Below are 21,430 nucleotides of genomic sequence, written 5' to 3' on the forward strand. Positions count from 1 at the left end.
CACAAGATTCAAGAACTGACGATCATTACAAAAAAATATTTTGAAAAGCTTTAATGAAGTGACTAGGCAGAAACATTTTGTCATAGGCATAACTGCCCAGGACTTTTTATTTTTATTTTTGTAAAGATGCTCAAGGACATAGGTGAATACTTACTCATTTATGTGCCCACAGGACTGTGCTATATTTACATACACACATAGAAAATTCCTGGAGAAGTGAGCTATAGATACTTGGTACGTTTTTTTTCCTGACAGTAGGTTTGTTTGTTCAGGTGGGTTTTTTTTGCATAATATTCCTCAAAAAAATAATGTTTTCACATTAAAATTAGTAACATCACTAATTTAAGAGCTGAACCAAATGCTGTACTACTGACTCTTGAGAACAGAGGAAAAAGAGGTAGATCCAAGCAAGAGACACATAACATTTCATTTCAAAGAAAGCAAAATTATGCAAACCGACCTTGAAATTCACTGCTGAATTTTTTGATTTTGTGAACAAAGACCTCCCCACTGACTTTTTTTTTCATTTTGGCTTAACATTTCTTCTTTGAGTCATTTCATTTGCCTTCTCTCCCACAGTCCCATTATATTATTCAGCTTTCTTAGACAAACAAAATGTCATGGCACATCTCTGTGGCACAGAACATATTGCCACTCCTGTTTCACAGAATACTTTACTGCACTTTTTGAATCTATTTACTCCCCATTTTTCTTTGTGGGAAACAGAACATGAGGTTTAGAGTCTGACATCTTCAAAAACAGCAGCAAACACATCTAAAACTGGAGATTTTAGACCATCTTGTAAGAGGATGTTTGTTGTTTATGTACAAGACAGATATGATGATGTAGCCTGAGTGCAGAGTTAACAAATGAGTACAATATGGAAACGTAGTGTACATGTAGGTATGCAGGACCACTTCAAAGTAACATTGCAGCTAAGCAAGGAAAAGCTCAAGTCATACAGTGGTAAATGTCAGAAAAGTGACTGCATTTGTCACTTTTTGTTGGCAAGTGACAAGTTGGAGAAGTCCTTTGATTTCTCATTGGTGTGCAACTGGAAACCATGGAAACCTTTATCACAGAAAGGAAGGAGGAGACCTGCAAGCAAGCTGTGCACGCACATGTGTGCGTACTCTTGAGTACTGGGTAGGTGAGGGAGGGAGGTGCAACAGTCATCTTTGATTTCAGGCTTTTCCAGTTCAATTGTTGAACTGGGAGAGCACTTCTAATCACCGCTTAACATTCCCATGGAAGCTAAACTGATTACAAGAAAGAAGAATGGAAAAATAGTTCGTATTTTTAACTTTGCATATTGTTTTAGAGAAGGAAAATGAAGTTGTCCAAGTCTTCATCTGGTCTTTCTTTCCTAATGGTCCTGACCGGTAGGTAAGAACAGGGAAAGTACACACTACAAAACCAAATATCTTGCATCAGGTGTTTCAGAGACTTGTTCTATGTCAACTTTGAAACCCTGCAGTACTTATGTTAGCATGCAAATTTTGAGGTCAAATCCCTTGCTTTCTCTTGGCCAGTTAGCTGCTGGGGATGCTGGTTAAGTTGGAGAAGCAACAGCAGCAACAAAATATTTTAAAGTCTTTTTAGCAGTGTTAAAATACCAGATACTGAAAGAAAAACCACAAGCTACATAAAAATGCAATTGTGTTTGACGTAATGAAATAGGGAACGGAGATAAATGTAAAGGTGGTGGTGGATTTCCTGTATTCGCTGCTATATACTAAGTATAGTGTTGTGACTTCAGCTTCCTTTTGTGGGTACAAAAAGAGGAGTGGGAAGGAAAGAAGGGAAGTAGGAAGACCTATGAAAAACACATTCCTTTTTAATAAAAATCTCCAATCCTATGCTTTACACTAGATGATTTGCCAGTCAGAAAGAGTAGAAAAAGAAGTTATTAACTGACATAGACAAGTACCAAAAAGGAAATGATGGAACAACACGCACTCCCTAAAGATCTCAAAAACAAGCATGACATGAACAGAACTGATCTGTTATGAAGAGGGGCTCAGAAGGCATCCTCAGTTTTGTAGGGGTTGCCCTTGCACCCCAGTAAAGACGAGAGAAGGCTATATAAAATGTTAAAACAAGAAAGGTGAACTGGAAGTGAAGTACAAAAGCAAAAAGGGAAAGGGACAGCAATAATGTGAGTTAAAACAATGCACTGGAAGTGTTGGGAAGAAGAACCTATCTCTAGTCTTCGATTTGTGCATAATTTCTTGTGTAGGCCCAAAAATGAGAGGAACATTGTTCCCAACGTGGACTCATCCACTTAGCGCTGTCCTTTAGGAACTATAAGCCACAAAAATGACATTTATTTTGCTAGCCAGTAACTTTAGTTTTGGTAGACCAATTTTAAAAGTCTTTTTCCATGAAGGTATCTGACAAAAGATCAACTGTCACTGCTTCCAACACTACAAGCACGTGATGATCTTTGATAATTGCTGAACAGGAAATCAAAACACATCAAAAAGCTTGCCATTTCCTCAAGTTTCAGATCATCCGTAAAGCAAAACAAACAGGCTTCTGAAGGTAAATTACCTGCACGGTTCCCTGTTGTCAGGAAAGCAGAAGCTTGGCATCATAGAGGCCAACTTGATGCAAAAAATCTTTTTTGGATGGAGGATGGAAAACAATGTGGTCAACAAAAACTTCAGAAACTAATTACTATAATCTGATAGATACTACAATTAAGATGTTTATTAAGACAATTGGGGAATTAAGACAATTGGGGGAAAAAGATTGGCAGATGGTACCCTCTAGCCCCACACCCCTTTCTTTTTTCCAACTTCAAAGAAAGTTTCTCAGTCTAGACTCAACAGCTCACCTACACTTTTACTCACAGCACATTTTCAAAATTCATCCAGTTCTTTAAAGCATGCACTTAACCAAGTGAAATATTTTGTTAAAGAAAAGATGTCCAAAACATCAATCCCAGCAGCCTGGAACTTGCCAGAAGCCTAGTAATATCTGTCATCTTCTGTGTACACTAACGAGGGGTAAAAAAACAAAACCAAAAGATGAACAAAAAAAGCATTTGAAGCTTCCAAGGCATGCCGACAAATAAAAGCTATCCTAAGAACACATTCTAAGGATCCTGCGGTTTGTAAAGCCTTGAAGATGTCTGACTCTCAGGCTTCTTTAAAAATCAATTGTTGAGACATTCAGAAGTTTTTATAGATTGCTTAATCCTGAGCTACTTACACTGCCTGTAGCAGTGGGCCTAAGGGCTCATGTTTCCAGAAATGCTGTATTTGAGCAAGGAAGATTAATTATTTTACGTGTTATGTTGTTTGTTGGTTTTTTTTTTCATTTTATTTTTTAAACTCTGAAAGGCATCTTCAGAATCTTGCCATGTTGCCTTCATTCTGGATAATAAATAACCAAAATGTGTTAAAAACAGCACATGGCCTAAAAAGTGAATTCTTCTGAAAAGCCCAGTGAAGTACAAATAGCAACAACAGTTCTGAAGGGATGACAGGTATCATGCAAAAAAGGCAAAACGTATGATTATTAAGAAAAAAATTTCCCCAATAAATTTGTAATAAATGGGATTATGATTATGCAATTGAAACACATTAGGATCTGTTTTACATTGTGTGTGTTTACACATAACACCTAGAGCTTGGGTTTTACTTTACAAAAGAATGTGTGTTCAACAATAATTTCTTACAGCTTTTCAATAAAGAAAAGGGAAATCTCTTGATAGCTGATTCAAGAATTTCTTCTTTCATTTTAAATTTTTTAACTATTTTGTATTGTTATATGATATGATATTGCATTTATATCATCCAAATAGTTCACCATTAAGTTAGCATAAGTAACAAGTGAAGACCTTGCACTACACAGTGACTGTCCAAAAGGTTTCAGGTGTTTTGCCTGACTAGCAATTAGCACAGGAATCTTTCATTATTACAACGAATCACAGGGATAGGGCATAGGCTAGAAACCTGCTGAGTGCTCCCCTCTTCACTTAAAAGTCACAAAAATTCTGGAAAAGCTCAAAAGGACATCTCTGATGACTGTAACTCTTGCAAAGCTAGGATAAAACATGCACCACATGGCCAGGGAATGCACTGGTTTGTCTTCCAAGCGATGGTACAACCCCATGCCAGCAACTCACAAGCTGCTACATTTTGGGAAAAGATCACATAAACGATAGCAATCGAGACATTCCTTGCTCATTTTTGATCTTCCAGTTGTGATTAGAAACACATTTTTCAACAGTTTAAGCTTTATAAAGATTTCAACATGTACGTACAGATAATATTTACCAAGAGTTCTTGCATTTTAACACCAATGAATGAGCAGAAGAGCTTCTAAAACATTATTTTCACTTTCCATAAAAGCCCAAACTGCTGGTAAAACCAAAGAACTGCAGCCCCACCTCAACTAAAAGCTTTTCTTCATTGGAACACTTCTTGGCTGTAGTAGTTTTGATGAACAAATTACTAGCTCCTATAAAATAGACATTTTTGGAACTACCTTACAGATACATAGCGTAACATGGATTTTGGGTGGTTCCACACTGTAATTTGTTTGCAAATTTTACAGAGGAAAAAGGCAATTATCAACGAAGTACAAATTACAGCGTGTTACACACGAGAACAAAGAGTCCTAACAATGTTTCTATGGTGCTGAAAACTTAAACACAGTTCTGCTTGGATATCTTGACCTCTCGCAAGGTAGGTAAACATTACTTTTTACACTATGCCCTGAGCCATAGGGAAAGCCTGGGAAACATTTCTGCAATCACAGCACACTTAAAATACACACGAAGCCTATTGTTTTCACGTGACAAAACGGAGTCTCAGTTTTCTTAAGATTTGCTTAGTGAGACGCTGACTGCAACAAACATGCATGCTAACATCTGGAAAAAATAAACAGAAGTACTAAAAAAAAAAAAAACAGAATTACAGAAGGTACCAGATTGGAAATGTTATATATTGAAGTCTATTTTTTAGCACCTGATACCCTCTTTTCCTGGTTTGCAAGCACTAGTAAAGACCTCACCTTAAAGCACTCTATAATCATTTCTACGTTTTGAAACTATACTTTGAACAACCTTTGCTGTGACGTATTCAAGACAGTGCAAAAATGAATTTCTTTATAATTGAAAAAGAGGCATTCTCCATCAGGTATCAAGGAAATACAAACTAAATTTAGCATATGGATATATTTAGCTAACTCAAATTATTGAATCAAAACCAGCCAATGCCTCAGAACCCTCATAGAACAAACTAAACATTTTTGATCAAGAAATAATGCATCCAGGCAACAGATTCAAGCAACAGGAAAAAAGTTTTGATGCCCATGCAGGAATTAAAGACTAACTAGCACTGACCATAGCTCCTCCACACTTTCTTCCCTTACACTGAAACTTTCTGGCCTGAAGGCACCTTAAAACCAAAATGAACACACTTCTCTCACAACACAGCAAGTATATTTTAAAGCTTGTATTTATTTTCTATTCATTACAAACCTTACAATTTAATATTCACAAAACAAGCAAGTTCCAGCTAATTTCTGCCAGTATCTTTTCCCAAGTGATTTCAGTGGTTACCACTCAATGGTTATCATCCAATGAAAGAGGTAGCTGAAATCATCTGACTGTACAGAATAGTTATATAGGATAACAAACAAAATCCAAGAAATTAAGACAGCAGAATTGGAGAGAAAAAAAAATGAAAATTAAAGGATCTTGATGGAAAAAGAAAGTATGATGTCTTTGGGTACCAGCTATAAACACGAAGCAAGAAGTACAGGGACTACACGTGCCCAATTGGAAATGATGGTATAAACTTGCATAACAAGGGGTCACCAAGAAGGTGTCTGTTTAGTAGACTGGTAGAGCTGACATCTCTCCAGAATACAGTACATGCAGTACATCGTGGAGTGCCAAACAGCTACACCCTCTTCTCCAGGGCCCCAGAAAGCCTTCTGGCCCTAACCGCTGTGTTACCGCATGTTCTGGTTCCATACCCGTCCAGTCTTCCTGTTGACACGATTGCATGCAAATAACTTGCTGAAATAGCCTAAGAACCAATACGAGCTCCCAGCAGATTTGCATCCTAACTACAAGGATGGAAGTGTTCTCTCACCTTTTTTTTTTTTTTTTTTTACCCCCAGGGATCTATTGAACTGTCCGAGACAAGACAAACTCCAGAATAACAACATGAGTCATCTGTTGTCTGTGTCATTGTTTCAAATACGTGGTTTCAAAGTACTTAAGGAAAGAGCACATGCCTGACTTCCACATCAAGGTATCGTTCTTGCACATTTAACATAGAAATAATGTACTGGGAAAAAAGTCCTTCAAAATTTTAAAAGAGAAGACATACCAGTCTCGTAAAAGCTAGACAGGATACCAGAGAAAAAGCAAATATCTACTAGGTGGAAGAAAATAATTACAGCCTATGGTTGTCACATGTTACAGCCTGCTCTTCCCTCATATGCAAAAACTGTTACACACACACAAAAAGGGGAGTACGTCAAAGCTCTTATTAAAAAGGAGAAATGCACATCTCCTATTGCTACAATAGTAAAAGCATAAAACCGTTTGGGGGAGAAAGGCAGGAAAATGTGAAAGGATACATATAGTGAAATTATGGCTATCCCCTCACTATCCCCTCCTCCTCCTCCCCCCCCCAAGTTTCCTCTGTTGTTCCATTAGCTAGCTCAGCCCTCACTAATTAGCTCTTAGGTGCTCCACTCCCTCCGCCTACCAAGTTTCCTACACTTTCCCAAGCCACCTGCAACAACAACAGGGGAGCTGTGGGATTTCTGACAGTGTGAGCCTCCCTACAATCACTTACTTTTGGATGAGAAAGATTCTTTCCTGCTAGACTGGAGCGATAGGAAGAAAAATAGATATTTTCCATCTTCTTTATAGCTTGGCAGAGGATTAAAATAAGTAACTTAAAAGTATAAAGAAAGACTTGGAATTTCTGATAGTGTTTCTGGTGGAAAGAAACCATAAAGATCTGTTCTCAGAAGCAAATGACACGTAGAACACAGATCACTATTAAAGTTCTAAAATAAAGAAAAACCTTGAGTTTTTTTTGGTGTCAATCTCTGCTATCCATGGCATGGGTAAATAAGATGAGGAAGAGAGCACCAGACTGCTACAAGTTCCTTTTAATAAACTGGGAAACTGTTCAAAAAAGCTGCACCAAAACAAATAGAAACATAAAAGTGGTCAGGGATGAGAGACGAATTCATTGCCTTCTTCAAGCCTTTAACTCAGACACGCATAATGCTTAGACACCTGCCTTTTTCCATCAACCGAAAGAAGCGACTTCTAGCTCCCCTGGATCAGTCATTTTAGGCACCTTGCATTTAAATACTTTCTCCCTTCAGTCTCAAAGAACAACACAAGTTTCTATTTAGATGAAATAATTATATGAATTTTATTATAAACTGAGAATTTACAAAAACTATCAAGAAATCTATCTCATGATTTTTAGATATGCAGCTATCAGTACCACAAACAAAAGAGTCTACAGAAGGTATTAACGTTTCCATGAAAAAAAAAAACTATTCATTTATGCCTTAAAAAGAGCATCTACAATGTCTCAATCATTTCAAAAGATTTCAATTCCAAGTTAATACTTTGCTGCACAAAAAGTCCAGTAACAAAAATAAAATATAAACTCCCATAGGACTACATTTCTAGAACCTCCAGCTTCAATTCACATCAGTCTAAAATGAAGAGCTCCCAGCACAGTATTGGTAGCTCTACCACCTGTATGCTTTACAAACAAGTACTTAGCTTGTGTGTTTTTACTCATACAGATCTCTGTAAATTAGAATAAGCTCAAAGAAAAAATATAACTAAAAAAAAAAAAACATAATAGATGCATTCACTAAGAGAGCAACAAAGATTCAGTTTACTCCATTTGGAGGGCTGCAGCTACCTGTTAAAGCTTTTAGCAAAGAATTATGGAAATTCCACAAAATATGAGCATGCTAAGTACAGCAGAACTTTGTAGCAGCTGAACTGCACAAGTTCAGAACGATGTAGGAGTGGGGAAAGCACAGGAGTTCAGCAATGCTTTTTGTTCCTGGCTCAGGCGAGGTGGAATAACTAATGCTCCAGTGCTAGCTTCTAGAGCCTAATTAGTTTCACAGATGACTACCTACTCATGCAGGAGTCACCTAATACAATTTCTTACAGTATGCTAGCAAAGTAATGGTCAGGAATCCGCATTTTGAAATAACACTAAGCTTGTTTGGGATTTTCCTTGCACAGTATTTTTATCCCAATATTACTAACAGGCTTTGTTTCATTCTGTTATTGTATAGATTTTTGTAACTGAAACACATGAAAATGTTGCAAGGCCATACATTAACCTGACGTTTTGCTCTTCTATCAACTTTGAAGAACTGTTCGAAAAAGTAAATTATAATCTTAACCCCATAAACAACAGCAGAAAGGCAGAACCGTTGCTCAGCTATGAAGTCACAATGAGGCAGGTACTGCAGATAAGCTACACTGAATAAACTACACCTTTAGTTTATCTCCTGTTGCCTTATTTTCTGTAACTTGCTTTCAGGCATCTTTAAAAGAAGTACATTTTAATTTATGGAAGCAACCAACTGACATTTAACTACTTCAATGAAACGGAGCACAGATCACATCTCATCACATCTTGATCCAATGTGTGCAACAACCAATATCCACTTATTTCCCCCCTCAGCTGTCTTCAGATACAGAACTGTTATATATATTCAGCAAACCATAGATCTCCTTGTGGTAGCATAAAAAGATCGGATTTTGCTCATAAAGCCCCCAGTGGAGTTAAGCAAGATGTTTTATAAAACCACATGAAATGTTTTATATATGTACAAAAACAAGTCCACACTAAGCCATTCTTCCTCAATAGCCAAAGAATGCATGTTATTCACCTAGAAGTTGCTGTCTTGTACTTTGTTCTTAAGTGTCTAAATACAGACACTACGCTAAATTACACATGTGAAAGTCTAGGTTTTGAAATACAAAAATGAATATAATAAACATTCCCAACTTCTTCTCGACCTGTAGAGAGTTCTTACCATCTTTAGCTTGCCTTAGTTATACTCATTCTGAAAGGACAGAAGAGATCCCTGCTTTACTTTTATACACAAAGCTGTTCTCCTCTCCCACTAATTCCCAGTATAGTTACATACTCCAATCACAGCTCCCCAACAGCAGCCCATGCACTCACATAACTCTTTTCAGAGTAATTTCATGAAATACATGTTTAAGATAAGAAATTCTTTTTTCCTCTGCAGAACTACAAATAAAGGACCTGGTGGTATAAAACTGTGATTTTAGCATGTTTTCAGAGAACCCACTGTAGACACCTGTCAATGTGGCATGCTACCAAGTAGAGCAGACTTCTTCTATCACTCCCAGATATCTCAAGTTCTTCTCACATGCAGTATTAGATGTGCCTAAACTAGCCTTTACATCACAAATTATAAGAGCACCAAGTTCAGGTGTGCACAAGTTGTTTCTGAGACCTCAACGAAAGCAGCAAGCATATGAAGATTTCAACTCTATTATTTTCAAGACAAAATTTACTATCAAATACACTCCTTCACTTGCATCTTACAGATTACGTTTAAGCTTGCATCTTACAGATTATGTTACGAGTTTGTATGACTGTCAGCTAAGTATGCTTTTATAAGGGAGGAGAAGCCCTGATCGAGCTACTTGCCAGATCAGAACCACAAAATAATCAGCATTTGCTTCTAAACAACAACAAAAAATGTCTAATAAATATTAAGTGGTGTCATTTTAAATGACTCTGCTTTAAAGAACTAGACTTCATATCTGAACTTAAGATGTTAGCTTATGTCAAAAATACAAAACCAAACAGCTGCCTTTGATGTGACTGATTAAACAACTTTTGTCTCTGGTATTACTAATGGAATGAGCAAATGGGCTGCAATATAAGGTACAATAATTCAGTTACATACTAGTAAACATTTCATAGAGATCAGAGCACTAAAGTTTCAGTTCATGCTGAATGATTTTATAGACAAATAAATAAGAGCTAATACCAAATAAACATACACTGTCAACAGGGTACCTCAAGACTATTTGGTGAGCCATTACCCACAGTGGCCCATGGCTATTGCCACTGGAGGTACAAGCAAGCATAAAACATGAAGTCAAATGCTGTTTCCAAACAAGGTTCAAGTCTCTTGCGTTCTCCAGATTGCTTTCACAGAAAAAAAAAAAAAAAAAAAAAAAAGCAGGACAAATGCAGAAAATCAACTGTTTAATTCAAGGCAATCTCATATTAGAAAGGTTTTCCAAGCAACCTTTCCCAGGATTATATTATAGGGACAATTTCTTTCCATGAAATACTTGTTGAGATTAGCAAAGCAGTTTCAAAATAGTTCAAAAGTACATGTGAACAGATTTCTTCTATTGGTTTCATCACATGGCAAAAAAATATACTCCTTACTTTTGCTGTAGGTATCTGTAGGATTCTGGTTTAACAAAATGTAGAGCACAACATGATAGTCTATTTTTTAAGTAGAAAAACATGGAAATTAGAATTTCCACATCCACCAAAAAATGGAAGAAGCAGCCTTACTTATCTACATTTATTGAGGTTTACATTCCCAAAGCTTGAAAATGCTAAGCACTGCAACATGATATATTTGAAATTTAAGCAGAGTTCAGTCTTACTATTTAGTCTCATTAACATACCTAGGAAAATATGTTTTTCAATTGCAAAGACAAATGTATCTATCAACTCCAACACTGGAGATGGAAGATGTACATACGATGGCTACTCAGCAAATTACAGCCTATCTTTACAGTAAAAATAAAGCTGTTTCTCTAAAAATGCTTGTAACTGTGCTTTTGCAGAGCTCCAACATTTCACTCCCTCCCACAATAAATAATTTTATTTACAACGCACCTTCTTAAAAGTAGTGCTCCAGAGAAAAAGAGGAAGGAAGTGTTTAAGAGCAGAAATCTCCGTATTTCAGTATTTGGGGCAGAAGCCTTGTACCAGGTTTTACTCGCAAGGGCTAAGCTGCAACTGCTAACACAGGCAGGACTTGGCAGTCACGACAGCCAAGTTTTATACAGTAGCAAGCACTACGCAGTAAACTGTTCTGAGCTCTGGCCCATCTCACCTGCCTTAACCGTATGAATAAATTGCTACATGTTTAAGTGGTGGTTTTTATTAAAAATAAACTCAACTAGAATTCGGGAAGAGATATCAAGGGAAGGCAAGCAGATGGAGAGACTGGCTGACACATAACAATAGCTGGTGAAATATTACTCTTATTTTCTGTAATAAACACCAAGATCAAAACATTATGCAAGTTAAATTTCCTTGAAAGGTTCCCAGCAGGAGTTTTCCTTTTTGTTTGTGCAGTACGCGATTTCCTCTCACCCACAAAAAACATACCAAGAATGTGCATGTGCCACTAACACTAAGCAGCACTTCCTTAATCACTCATTTCCAACAATTTATGGATGATCAGTGGCAAAAACGAGCAAAAATAATGAAAGCATGCAATGAAAGCTCATTGAGACAAACCGGCTTGGACTTCCTACTCATTTCTGTGTCTCTTTAAGATGGGGGTCTGATACAAATTAGCCACTGGGAAAAAAGTCATCTGGTCATAAAATACAGTACAGGGTCACTTTTATGTAAGTTTGCCAAAAGGGACATAAACCAGGACAATTTCAAACTGTGACACAGGATAGAAGTATATTAAAAAAATCTTTGTTCCTCCTCCATTGTGCTGTCATGTTGCTCAGCTTTATAGACGTTCTGAGCACCAGCTCTGGCCTCTTCGCTTCCACCTGGTCTACCTAATTAATTAAGCAAGGAAGTTACCTCAAATTTTTGTACTATTTGTTTTTATTATCATGCACTTCTTTTGATGTTCCAGGAGTTAACCTCTTAATCCACAGACTCTGTGTGCTGTGTTCTGAACATTTTGGGATGTCTGGATAATTTGGATAATTGGTCAGGATGTTGCTGTCGCTCATGTTAAACTTTATGCCATGACTTCAAGTTCAAAGATCAGTATTAAGGTAAAATGCTTCATAAAGCCTTTTTAAAAACTCTACACTCCTGATCACACAATATCTAGTTATACCAGTTTCTCACGGTGGTAAATGGCACTATTTGTACTTTCTTACAAGGAAATTACTCCTAAACATCTTTATCTTTGTCAACTTCAAACAAATACAAATTTCAGTTGAAGTTACATCAAGAGAAAGCATATTTTAAAGGTCAAGAAAAGGTACAGCAATTACCTCCTCAAAAAGGCTCGCCTCCTTCACCCAGCAGCATACATGTAGTTTTCTGTGCAGTCTTATCACCCATGGAAACACCAGCACCATAAACTACAGAGCCTCCACTACAAATACCACAATTTCAGAATAATAAGGGATGAGGTTAGTTCTGACATTAAGAAACATGGCTGACACCTTTGTTTCATAGCTGTACTACAGAATTTGTGAAGGTCGACGGCAAAGAACTGGAAGAGGCTCTAAACAAGAAATAACTTGACACAGACTCTACAAAGGAAGACAAGAAGAATTTAGAAGGACATCAAGATGTTTTTAAGACTGGTACAGGACACTAAAGTTACTTCAAGCTATCCCAATAGTTCAGTTAATAGCATTGGCTAAGGCTTAATATATTGAAACGATCTCTGACTACTTCAATAATCTTGAAAAAGCTGATTCACACATCCGTGTAAATATGCACGTGTGCACAAAGTTACATACGATGGGTACAGATATATACAGATATACATACACCCATACATACACTACTCCAGTTAACAGAAGCCTGCACATGCAAGGATGGAAATAAACTATAGCAAGCACTTAAGCTCTTTAAAAGGGCATGGGCAACCCCCCTTAGGCCCAAAATGCCCTTTTTGAATTACCACAGTGGTTTTAATTAAAAACTAGGCAGAAAATCAGTTTGATTTCCAGTACAACATTGCATCCGTCCATGGTGAGTGCCTAATTTCCGTATTTCTCCCCTCTGTGCAATACCCAAGTGCTTGGTTGTTTTAAACTGTTGCCCTAGGGAAGTCAAAGAGTCTGTAAGAGGGGCCATGTGCCATTTAGTAAGTATACTAGCAACCAAGAAAAAAAAAAAAAGCCATGGTAAATTGGAAGATAGTTAATCAAACCCATTCAGATTCATGAAACTTAAACAGTTAAGGGGGGGGGCGATACATCCAGAAAATAATATGGAAAGAAAAGGTACACAAAACTGAAAATGCTAACCTATGAGCTATCTGAATAAAGCTTGCAACAAGTTCACATGATAAGTAGGTAAAAATCAACTTTTAGCATAATCTGTGATAAACACTCAGATGAAAACTTTGGGGATTGAGCCCCTATGTGATAATGACAAACATCACTGTCACGACTTAAGCTGAACAAAGAAATCCAATAAATAATGAAAAAGATGATTCAATTTCAGAACTGAACTTCTTATTCATTTTTTCAGAGCTTCTATTAAAATCCAACAAGTAGTTCTTATACAAAAACCTTCAAATGGATGTCCTGACTGCACGCCTAAATCCCAAGTGACCCATTTATTCATTATAACAAAAGTAATTCAATGACAAATTTAAGATGGCCTGCATAGAAGCTTCCCATGGAACAGTCTTTTCATCCAATTTTTACCCAAACAGGTATCTAAAAAATCAACTGCTTTCCCTACTCCATATGCCCAGCTCCCAACTGAAAGATTAAAGACTCCATATCCTGTGCTAAACGTCTTTAGTCAAGATCTTCACGTTTACAATATGATCGTTCTTCTCTTAACTGCTGCAGGTTTTGCCAAATGTATGAAATATTTCTTTAAATTGAGATCACTAAAATCTGATTTTGCCAATTAACAGTAATAGCATTTGAATGACTTTTTTTTTTTTATAACCCTGGCACATTAGTCTGATGTGATGAATGACAAAATATGATGACATTTTTTAAAAAATAATTTAAGTACAATCATAAACAAAGTAGTTTCTTAAAGTACAAGAATTCTACACGGTAATCATCATTTCAAAGTCTTGTCTGAGGAGAAAGATAACTGATGTGCCAAAATATAACATAAGACCTTTCTTGACACCTGCAGACACATAATGGTTTTATCTCATCTAGCTTTATAAATGGTTCCAAGTGTAAACATGCAATAGCAACCCAAATTCTCTTGACACTGGCTACCAATACATTCCATTCATATGCTTGATAGTCAGACCATAACTTAAAGTTTTAGATAAAGTCCAAGTTTAGTGCAGCTGGGTTGCATAATGCATTTATTGCAGACAAATCTACAAGTCAAGGGGACACACCGGCAGTACCATACACAGTACCTTAAAGAAAAAAATCCATGGTTTTGGTTGGACTGCAAAAGACAAATCCCACTAAAGTCAGCTAATTTACGCATTAGCTCTAACTAGACACTTAGAGACAAAAGCCAAATGGAATAGCCTCCACCTGGAAACTGAAAGGTCAAACTGAGTTGCTGAAAGTGTTCTCAGCCCTATGGATACCTGAAGGAAAGGAAGGAGAGGAAAACAGAATGTTTTCCAGCCATGTGGGATAAGCAGAGTTAGCCCATGATCAGACTCCTTTGATGTTGAACTCATTAGTGTGATCATACTGCAGTAACTTGGATACATCCAGTGCAGTCAGTAAAACATAACGCTGCAGCTGCATCGGTGAGCTCAGACCAGGCTATCAAACAAGTACGTACACACCATCCTGCTTGACCCCACACGTCCCTCCTGACACAGCTATCTTGCTCAGTCTATGTAATCTACCAATAGCTTCAATGGAGGAGTAAAACCCCTATTTCTTCACATTCTTTTCTCTGAAATTTTGAGATTTTCCCCATGCTATGCTTTCTAAGTATCTTCTTTCTTTGCTTTCTCCTCCTGTTCTCTCAAGGGTCTACTTGAACCCTAAAATCCCAAACTGGATGTAGTACTTCACTGGAGGCTTTCCCAATTCCACGAAGAACAAATATGGCAACTTCATCTCCATGACGCATTCTTGTCCATACAACCAAGACTTGTTTTCTACCCCACCATAATCATCACCTTGCTGATTTATGTTATATATGATCCATCAATGACTCAGTCTTTTGTATCCACCCTCAGCAGATTTCATTCTCCTAGTTTTAGGCCACTTTCCAATATCCTTTGCTTTCTAATAACTGTCATCCAAAGGGTGGGGAATTTTCTTGTATAGCATCATTAGAAACAAAAAGTGTAATCACTTGGATGATAAAGATTAATGAAAGCATGCTACAACTGATCCCCAGACAATTGACTTCAGTTATTTGATATTTACAACTTAAAATTGAATTTGCCATGCCTCCCATTACAGTATTTTTTTGTTACATTTCTTTAGTTCAGATAATATAATAGAATTATCATATTACTCAGAAATTGCTTTCCCCAGTTCCATGGTTCACGGAAATAGTCAGCCCTCCCAACTTCCACATATCTAACTAAATTATCATAAACGGGTAGAGAATAATAAAAAAATTTCTTCACATACTGTTAATACTGACAATCAGGCAGTTGGACTAGATGATCTTTGAAAGTTCCCTCTGTTCTATTCTAAGGAGAACTTTATATTATAAAATAGACCTTTATAACTCACAAATCCAAGTTGTTTTATTTTTTTTTTTAAGTTGTCCTTGGGTCATCTATTATCAAGTCACCCTTTCTATTAATAAGCTTGTATTTCTTTGTTGCTTTATTACCAGTATATGTATTGAACCTTCTTTTGTTTTAACATCCCCCAAAAATCCTTTTCCTCAAAAAAAAAAAAAAAAAAAAAAGATTAAAACATTTTAAAACACAAGGTAACCCACTTTCTTGATGCCATTGTACATGCCATGTATTGTATACTCACTTCACCTGCTTGTGCATATACAAATGTGCAATCTTGAACATAAGCATATACATCCCAGCATAGTCCTCCCAAATCTGTAATTTGTTCCATCAGAATTGAGGACTGAAAATGGAATATGTACTGTAATCACTCCATATGCATTTAACAGTATTTTCCTACCTTTTTTAAGCCAGCGAATCCTTCCGATTCCAGGAAGAAAAAGGCAAAGGGCATCAACACAAACAAACATAAATTGGAAAAAAGAGAAGCAAGATTCCACAACCCTGCAATAAACAAGAAAGTGCACATGGTAAGTTTCTCAATTTAAAAAAAAAAAAAAAAACATTAATGTCACAGTTTCCTTCTTTACGTGTAACAATGAAGCATACATTAGTACTACAAAGTCAGTTTTATGGATACACACACATATATAGTTACCTCCAGGTCATCACCAAAAAAAAACACTCCTTTCTCTGCATAATAAGCTACTGACAGAACTGGATATCAACTTCAACAGCAGCAGCTATCTGAAACCTCGGAAGAGAGATTGCAAACTCTGGTGGACTACTCCCATGATATCCCACTCAAGAGTATTTACGTGCTTAACATTTTCAGGAGAAAAGCATTTTATCAACAGTGGATCTCACAAAATTCATTTCTATCTATTCACTACCTCCCATATTTTACTCTAGAGAATCTTAGGCAAATCATGGTTTTAACATCAACAACACAAAAACCATCATCACCACCTCCAAATTAGAAGATACAGTAAAGATTAACAGCAGCATTTCACAGTGAGCTGAGTGGCTCAGTAGTCAATTGGAGAGCAGTAGATGACGTTTATCACAATTCCAGTATAACACTTTCAACTTCATCTCCCAGATATTCCCATAATTAATGAAATATGGGCTCAGTGGAGAGTGCATTGGACTAAAATTGCCTGAGCTTCTGGGCTCAAAGGGTTGTGATCAGCAGCACAAAGTCAGGCTGGAAGCCAGTCACCAGTGGTTACAATAAGTTAACAATTATCTTCATTAACAACACAGACAGTGGGAAAGAGTGCATCCTCAGCAAGTCTGCCAATGATACAAAACGGGGAGGAGCAGGGGGCTGTCATTCAGATGGACCTCTGTAGGTGGGCAACCAGGCAGAGAGCACATTGATGACCAACTGGCCCAACAGTAGCTTTGTAGAAAATGCCTTAGAGATCCTGTTAGATACCAAGTTGAACAGGAGCCCTTGCAACAAAGGAAGCCAACAGCATTCTCAGCTGCTTTAGAAGCAGCGTTGCCAGCACTCCAAGGGAAGAGATCCTCCCTCTGCTCACTGTGTGCTCATCTGGAGTGCTGCATCCTGCTGTGGGCTCCTCTATACAGGAGGGACACAAACACACTGGAATGAGTCCAGCAAAGGGGTGCAACATAATTAAAAGATTGGAGCATCTTCATAAAGAAGAGGTGATTTTATTAATGCATGTCAATATCTGATGCGAAGGGGGTGACAGAGTCTGACTCTTTGCAGGGGTGTCCAGTGAAAGGAAATGAGGCAGTGAGCACAAATGAAAAACAGGAAAACCAGCTTAAAACACTAGGAAAAAAAAAAAACACATTTTCACTGTGACTGTTGTCAAACACAGCAACAGGTTGCCCAGACAGGTTTTATAACTTCTGTTCTTTGGTATACTCCAAATCCGACTGGAGGCTGCCCTGAGCAGCCTCCTCCAGCAGACTCTGCGTGGAGCAGGGGGGAACAGCAGACGGTTTCCAGAGGTCCCTTCAAACTTCAGCCATTCTGTGATTTAGAAGGAAAACCTATGACTGACTAAAACTAGGACATCTGTAAGACACATGTGACATCTGCAGGAAGGGATAAGGTTTGGAAAACAACCTGAAGTGATAACTGATCTCCGTTAAGGGTAACTGTTTTATTGGGATTTTCTGAGCCAGACACCTTCTAAACAGCCCGTTTCTGATACATGTCCCTATCGTCATCCTATCAAACATTTGTAGGATGCCATGTTTTTAATTTGTAAAAGCAATAGCTTATCTGTAACTTACTACTAGCAGAGCTAACAGGCTTAACTAGTGTTATATGTACTGCAGCCTGAAAAAACAACTCATAGTTGGAAAAAAAGAGGCTCAGTCCCTCACCTTCCCCAAAACACAGGTATTTCCAGTCCTACAGGACTACATATCACCTGAAATCCCAAAAAGAACATCCCCCACGATAAATAAATAAATAAATAAAAATCCTTCTCAGGTTTGCTTTCTTTCTAAAAATTGCTCCATTTGGAAAGCATAGGGAAAGAAGGAGGCATTTACTGCATGTCTGGGGAATTCATTATTGACAGAAACTCCTGCATTTAGTTCCAAATGTGAAATGGTTATCAGTTATCTTCATCTGCCTCCTCCTTAAAAGACTTCCATCACGTACATTTTTCCCCCCTCATTTGAATTTCAAGGAGAAAATGGGGGGTATCTGCTAAGCAACAGACAATAAAACAACATTCCAAAAGATGCACAAAATACAACACCAAAATGCTAAAGAAAACAGACTGCCTCAAGGTGGCTAAACTTGAGCTAACAAAGAGGGGGATTTTTCCTTTAGAATTTGCTGTCAGGAAGCTCCTGTTACCACTGAAGAAACATTAACACATAGCATCAGGAAGAATGTCAGCAGCAGCCCTTATCAGAGATATACACATGCACTCAGAGTGCTTATTATTGTGTGTGCGTGTGTGTGTGTATATATATATATATATATATTTTTTTTCCCCCTCCAGGGTTGTGTATTTTATTTCAGTAGCTTTCTCCGACTGAAAACAGCACATTCAGTTACCCAACACAAAGCTGAACACCCATTTGTCCAAATTTCAGCCATTGTATCACACATGTATGTACAGAACAGTTTTAAGAGATGCAAGTTGTACATACAGAGCATTTTAAAGGATGGGAAGGTGGTGCACATCTGGGCTGATGTTTAAGTTGAAATCCAAAATGTACACATTAGCAGCTGATAGGAACCACGTTTACAGAATATTAGATCACAGCACTACAATGTACACGTGACATTATGAGAGGTAAGGACAGCTGCGGTGCTGATGATGCACTCACTTTCCTCAGAGTAAAGAGAATTTAGTAGATTTAGTAGACAATATATTAATTTTATAATAATCATAATAATAATGTAATAGCCCTTAATATCAATAGGTTCCCTTTTCTTTTCCTACCCATCCATTTCACTGACTTAAGAACATAGAGGGCATTCTTCCCCTACCATATTTTTAATCTTAATTTGATAACTCAAATCAAATTTAAATACAACCCCAAAAAATTATTATTTCTTACTCCACCAATTGCATCATAAAACTGTGTAAGACACTTGCAGATTTTAACATACACAAAAGCTTTAAGAAATCTAGTCATTTTATTTGTTTGTTTGTTTGGGGGGTCTTTTTACATGCATTTGTAGTGACCTACAAAAACTATAAAAATGTCCATAAAATAAGTTAATAAAACAAAAATTAAAAACCCCTCAGTCTCTGGCAAACAGATCAGAGCCTCAGCAATTTTTCTTTTCTTATTCGTGGCAGTTTCATTACATTTTACCTCCACCTGGTGGCTGTCTTTAACAACAGCACAAATGCACATCCAGCTGTCAGAAGTAGCTCTGGGTTTAGTTCAACACACATTAGGTAAGGTTATTCATACTGGATCTAGCTATTTAGCTATGGGCCTTCTGCCTAGTTTCAGAAGTTAAAGGAATATACTTTCCATTTTTCTACGTGCCAAAACCAATGCAGCAAACCACAGTATAAAAAATTAATATCACAATCAAGTATCACAGACTATATCTGCAACTGATAAATTAACACAAGCATTCCAATGCAATACATTTTTTTTTCCATCTGATAGGAAACAAAACACAACACAAGCTATAAAGTCTATGCTAGACAGTTATGGAGATATGAACATTTTCTGAATTTGAGTGTTTGTGATAGCTCTATCAACTCTCAGAACTTGCACACGTATCTCATGACTTAGTTGGGCCATAATGTAAATAATTTACAAAGTTGGGCCATTACATGGAAATTAGTTTTACACAGCAGTGCAACACTATTCTGCAAACCTAATGACGGCCACAAGAGGGAGCCCCTTACCACGATAAGGTTTTGAAATATTTTTTTTTGTCAAGTTCCATAACGGGAGCCTGCGGTCAGATCTAAAAATCTACTCAAATTTCTGACAGATTCACAGCAACTGCAGAAAATCTTGTTTTAGTTCAGTCATCTCTATCCCTAATGAAAGCTTTGGTCAAACTTGGAAATGCAACAATGCTGAACTTCCTACCATGCTAGCCATTGATACTGGACTGAAAGTATGTTATACTGTACAGGCATGAAATGTTTTCTTTATTTTCTCCTCCAAAAGACTATCATTAAATCAAAAGATGACAGTCACAGGAAAACTCAGAAGCCTTTGTATGTGAAAGCTATTTTTCCCAGTAGATTTCCAACTATCTTACATTTTCTCAAGTACTGTTAACAACTCTTAACAGTATTTCAGAGTTGCTTATTACAGATTTTTCACTCTGCAATGCTGTAGTTTCTCCCAAGTCAACTCAGACACAGAAGTAAGGATTATTTTCCATTAAATAGATTTTCACCATGTTTTGGAGTGAAGAATGTGCCTGAACAGCTAAATCTCTGAAAAATTAGAACTTCTCCCCACATCCTCCATGTAGGAGGCATACCAAATCAGCGTTAACCCACAGCATGTGTGACAGGATAGATGATAAATTAATCTGACTAGAAAGAGCCTCTTCAAGTCATGGAGCCTGATCTCCTGCTTAAAACCAGCTAACCTGCAGGTGCAGTCAGGCTTCTCAGGGCTTCAGACAGTTAAGGTTTAAAAAGTTTCCAAGGATTTAGTCTCTCTGGACAACCTTTTCCAGCATTTAACCATGATCATTGTGAGGAATTTTTGCTTTATGTCCTGCAAACATTGCTTCTCACCTCACACTGCATGCACCAGAGAGAAAATACAGATAGTTTCTTCTACATGCCCACTCAGGTCAGTGAATACTGCAGTCAGATCCCCCTGAGTTTGCCCTTTTCCAGAACCTCTTCGCACCCTGGGACATAGCCCACTGACTGGTTTGCTCCCTTTTATTGTCTAACTGTCCTTATCTGCAACAGCCAGGGTCTCTTTTCCCCCATATTTCACAGCTTGGGGCACAGACCTGTGAAGTCTTAGAGCAGACTTCACCAGCACAGCCTGAGGTAAAGACCATCTCAAGTACTTCAGCCTACTTCAGGTTAACAGCAGCAGAGTGCTTTCCTGGATTTTGCTCTATGTGAGCCCCTCACCGGATTCAACTCCATCCGTACCTCCTGATTTCCCACTTCAGGAATCAGGCTTCCCTAATTTCACCCCAGAATATTAAGCCATTTCTACGCACCTCCTAAGCAGTTCATCCCTACTTCTACTGGCCATGAACCTCCTCTTTTTTTCCAAAACTCAGGAG

At 37.5% G+C, this 21,430-nt stretch overlaps 1 protein-coding gene across 1 annotated transcript in view; it reads right to left on the reverse strand.

The window, feature by feature from the left end:
• The window catches only part of LMBR1 (limb development membrane protein 1), a 67,900-nt gene that overhangs the window by 25,541 nt on the left and 20,929 nt on the right, over positions 1 to 21,430 (reverse strand). Inside the window, exon 5 of the mRNA XM_032180713.1 lies at positions 16,085 to 16,188. Within this exon, the coding sequence (XP_032036604.1) occupies positions 16,085 to 16,188 (104 nt within the window). The remainder of the gene's footprint in view (positions 1 to 16,084; positions 16,189 to 21,430) is intronic.

This window comes from Aythya fuligula, chromosome 2 (genome assembly GCF_009819795.1).
Source record: "Aythya fuligula isolate bAytFul2 chromosome 2, bAytFul2.pri, whole genome shotgun sequence".
NCBI lineage: Eukaryota > Metazoa > Chordata > Aves > Anseriformes > Anatidae > Aythya > Aythya fuligula.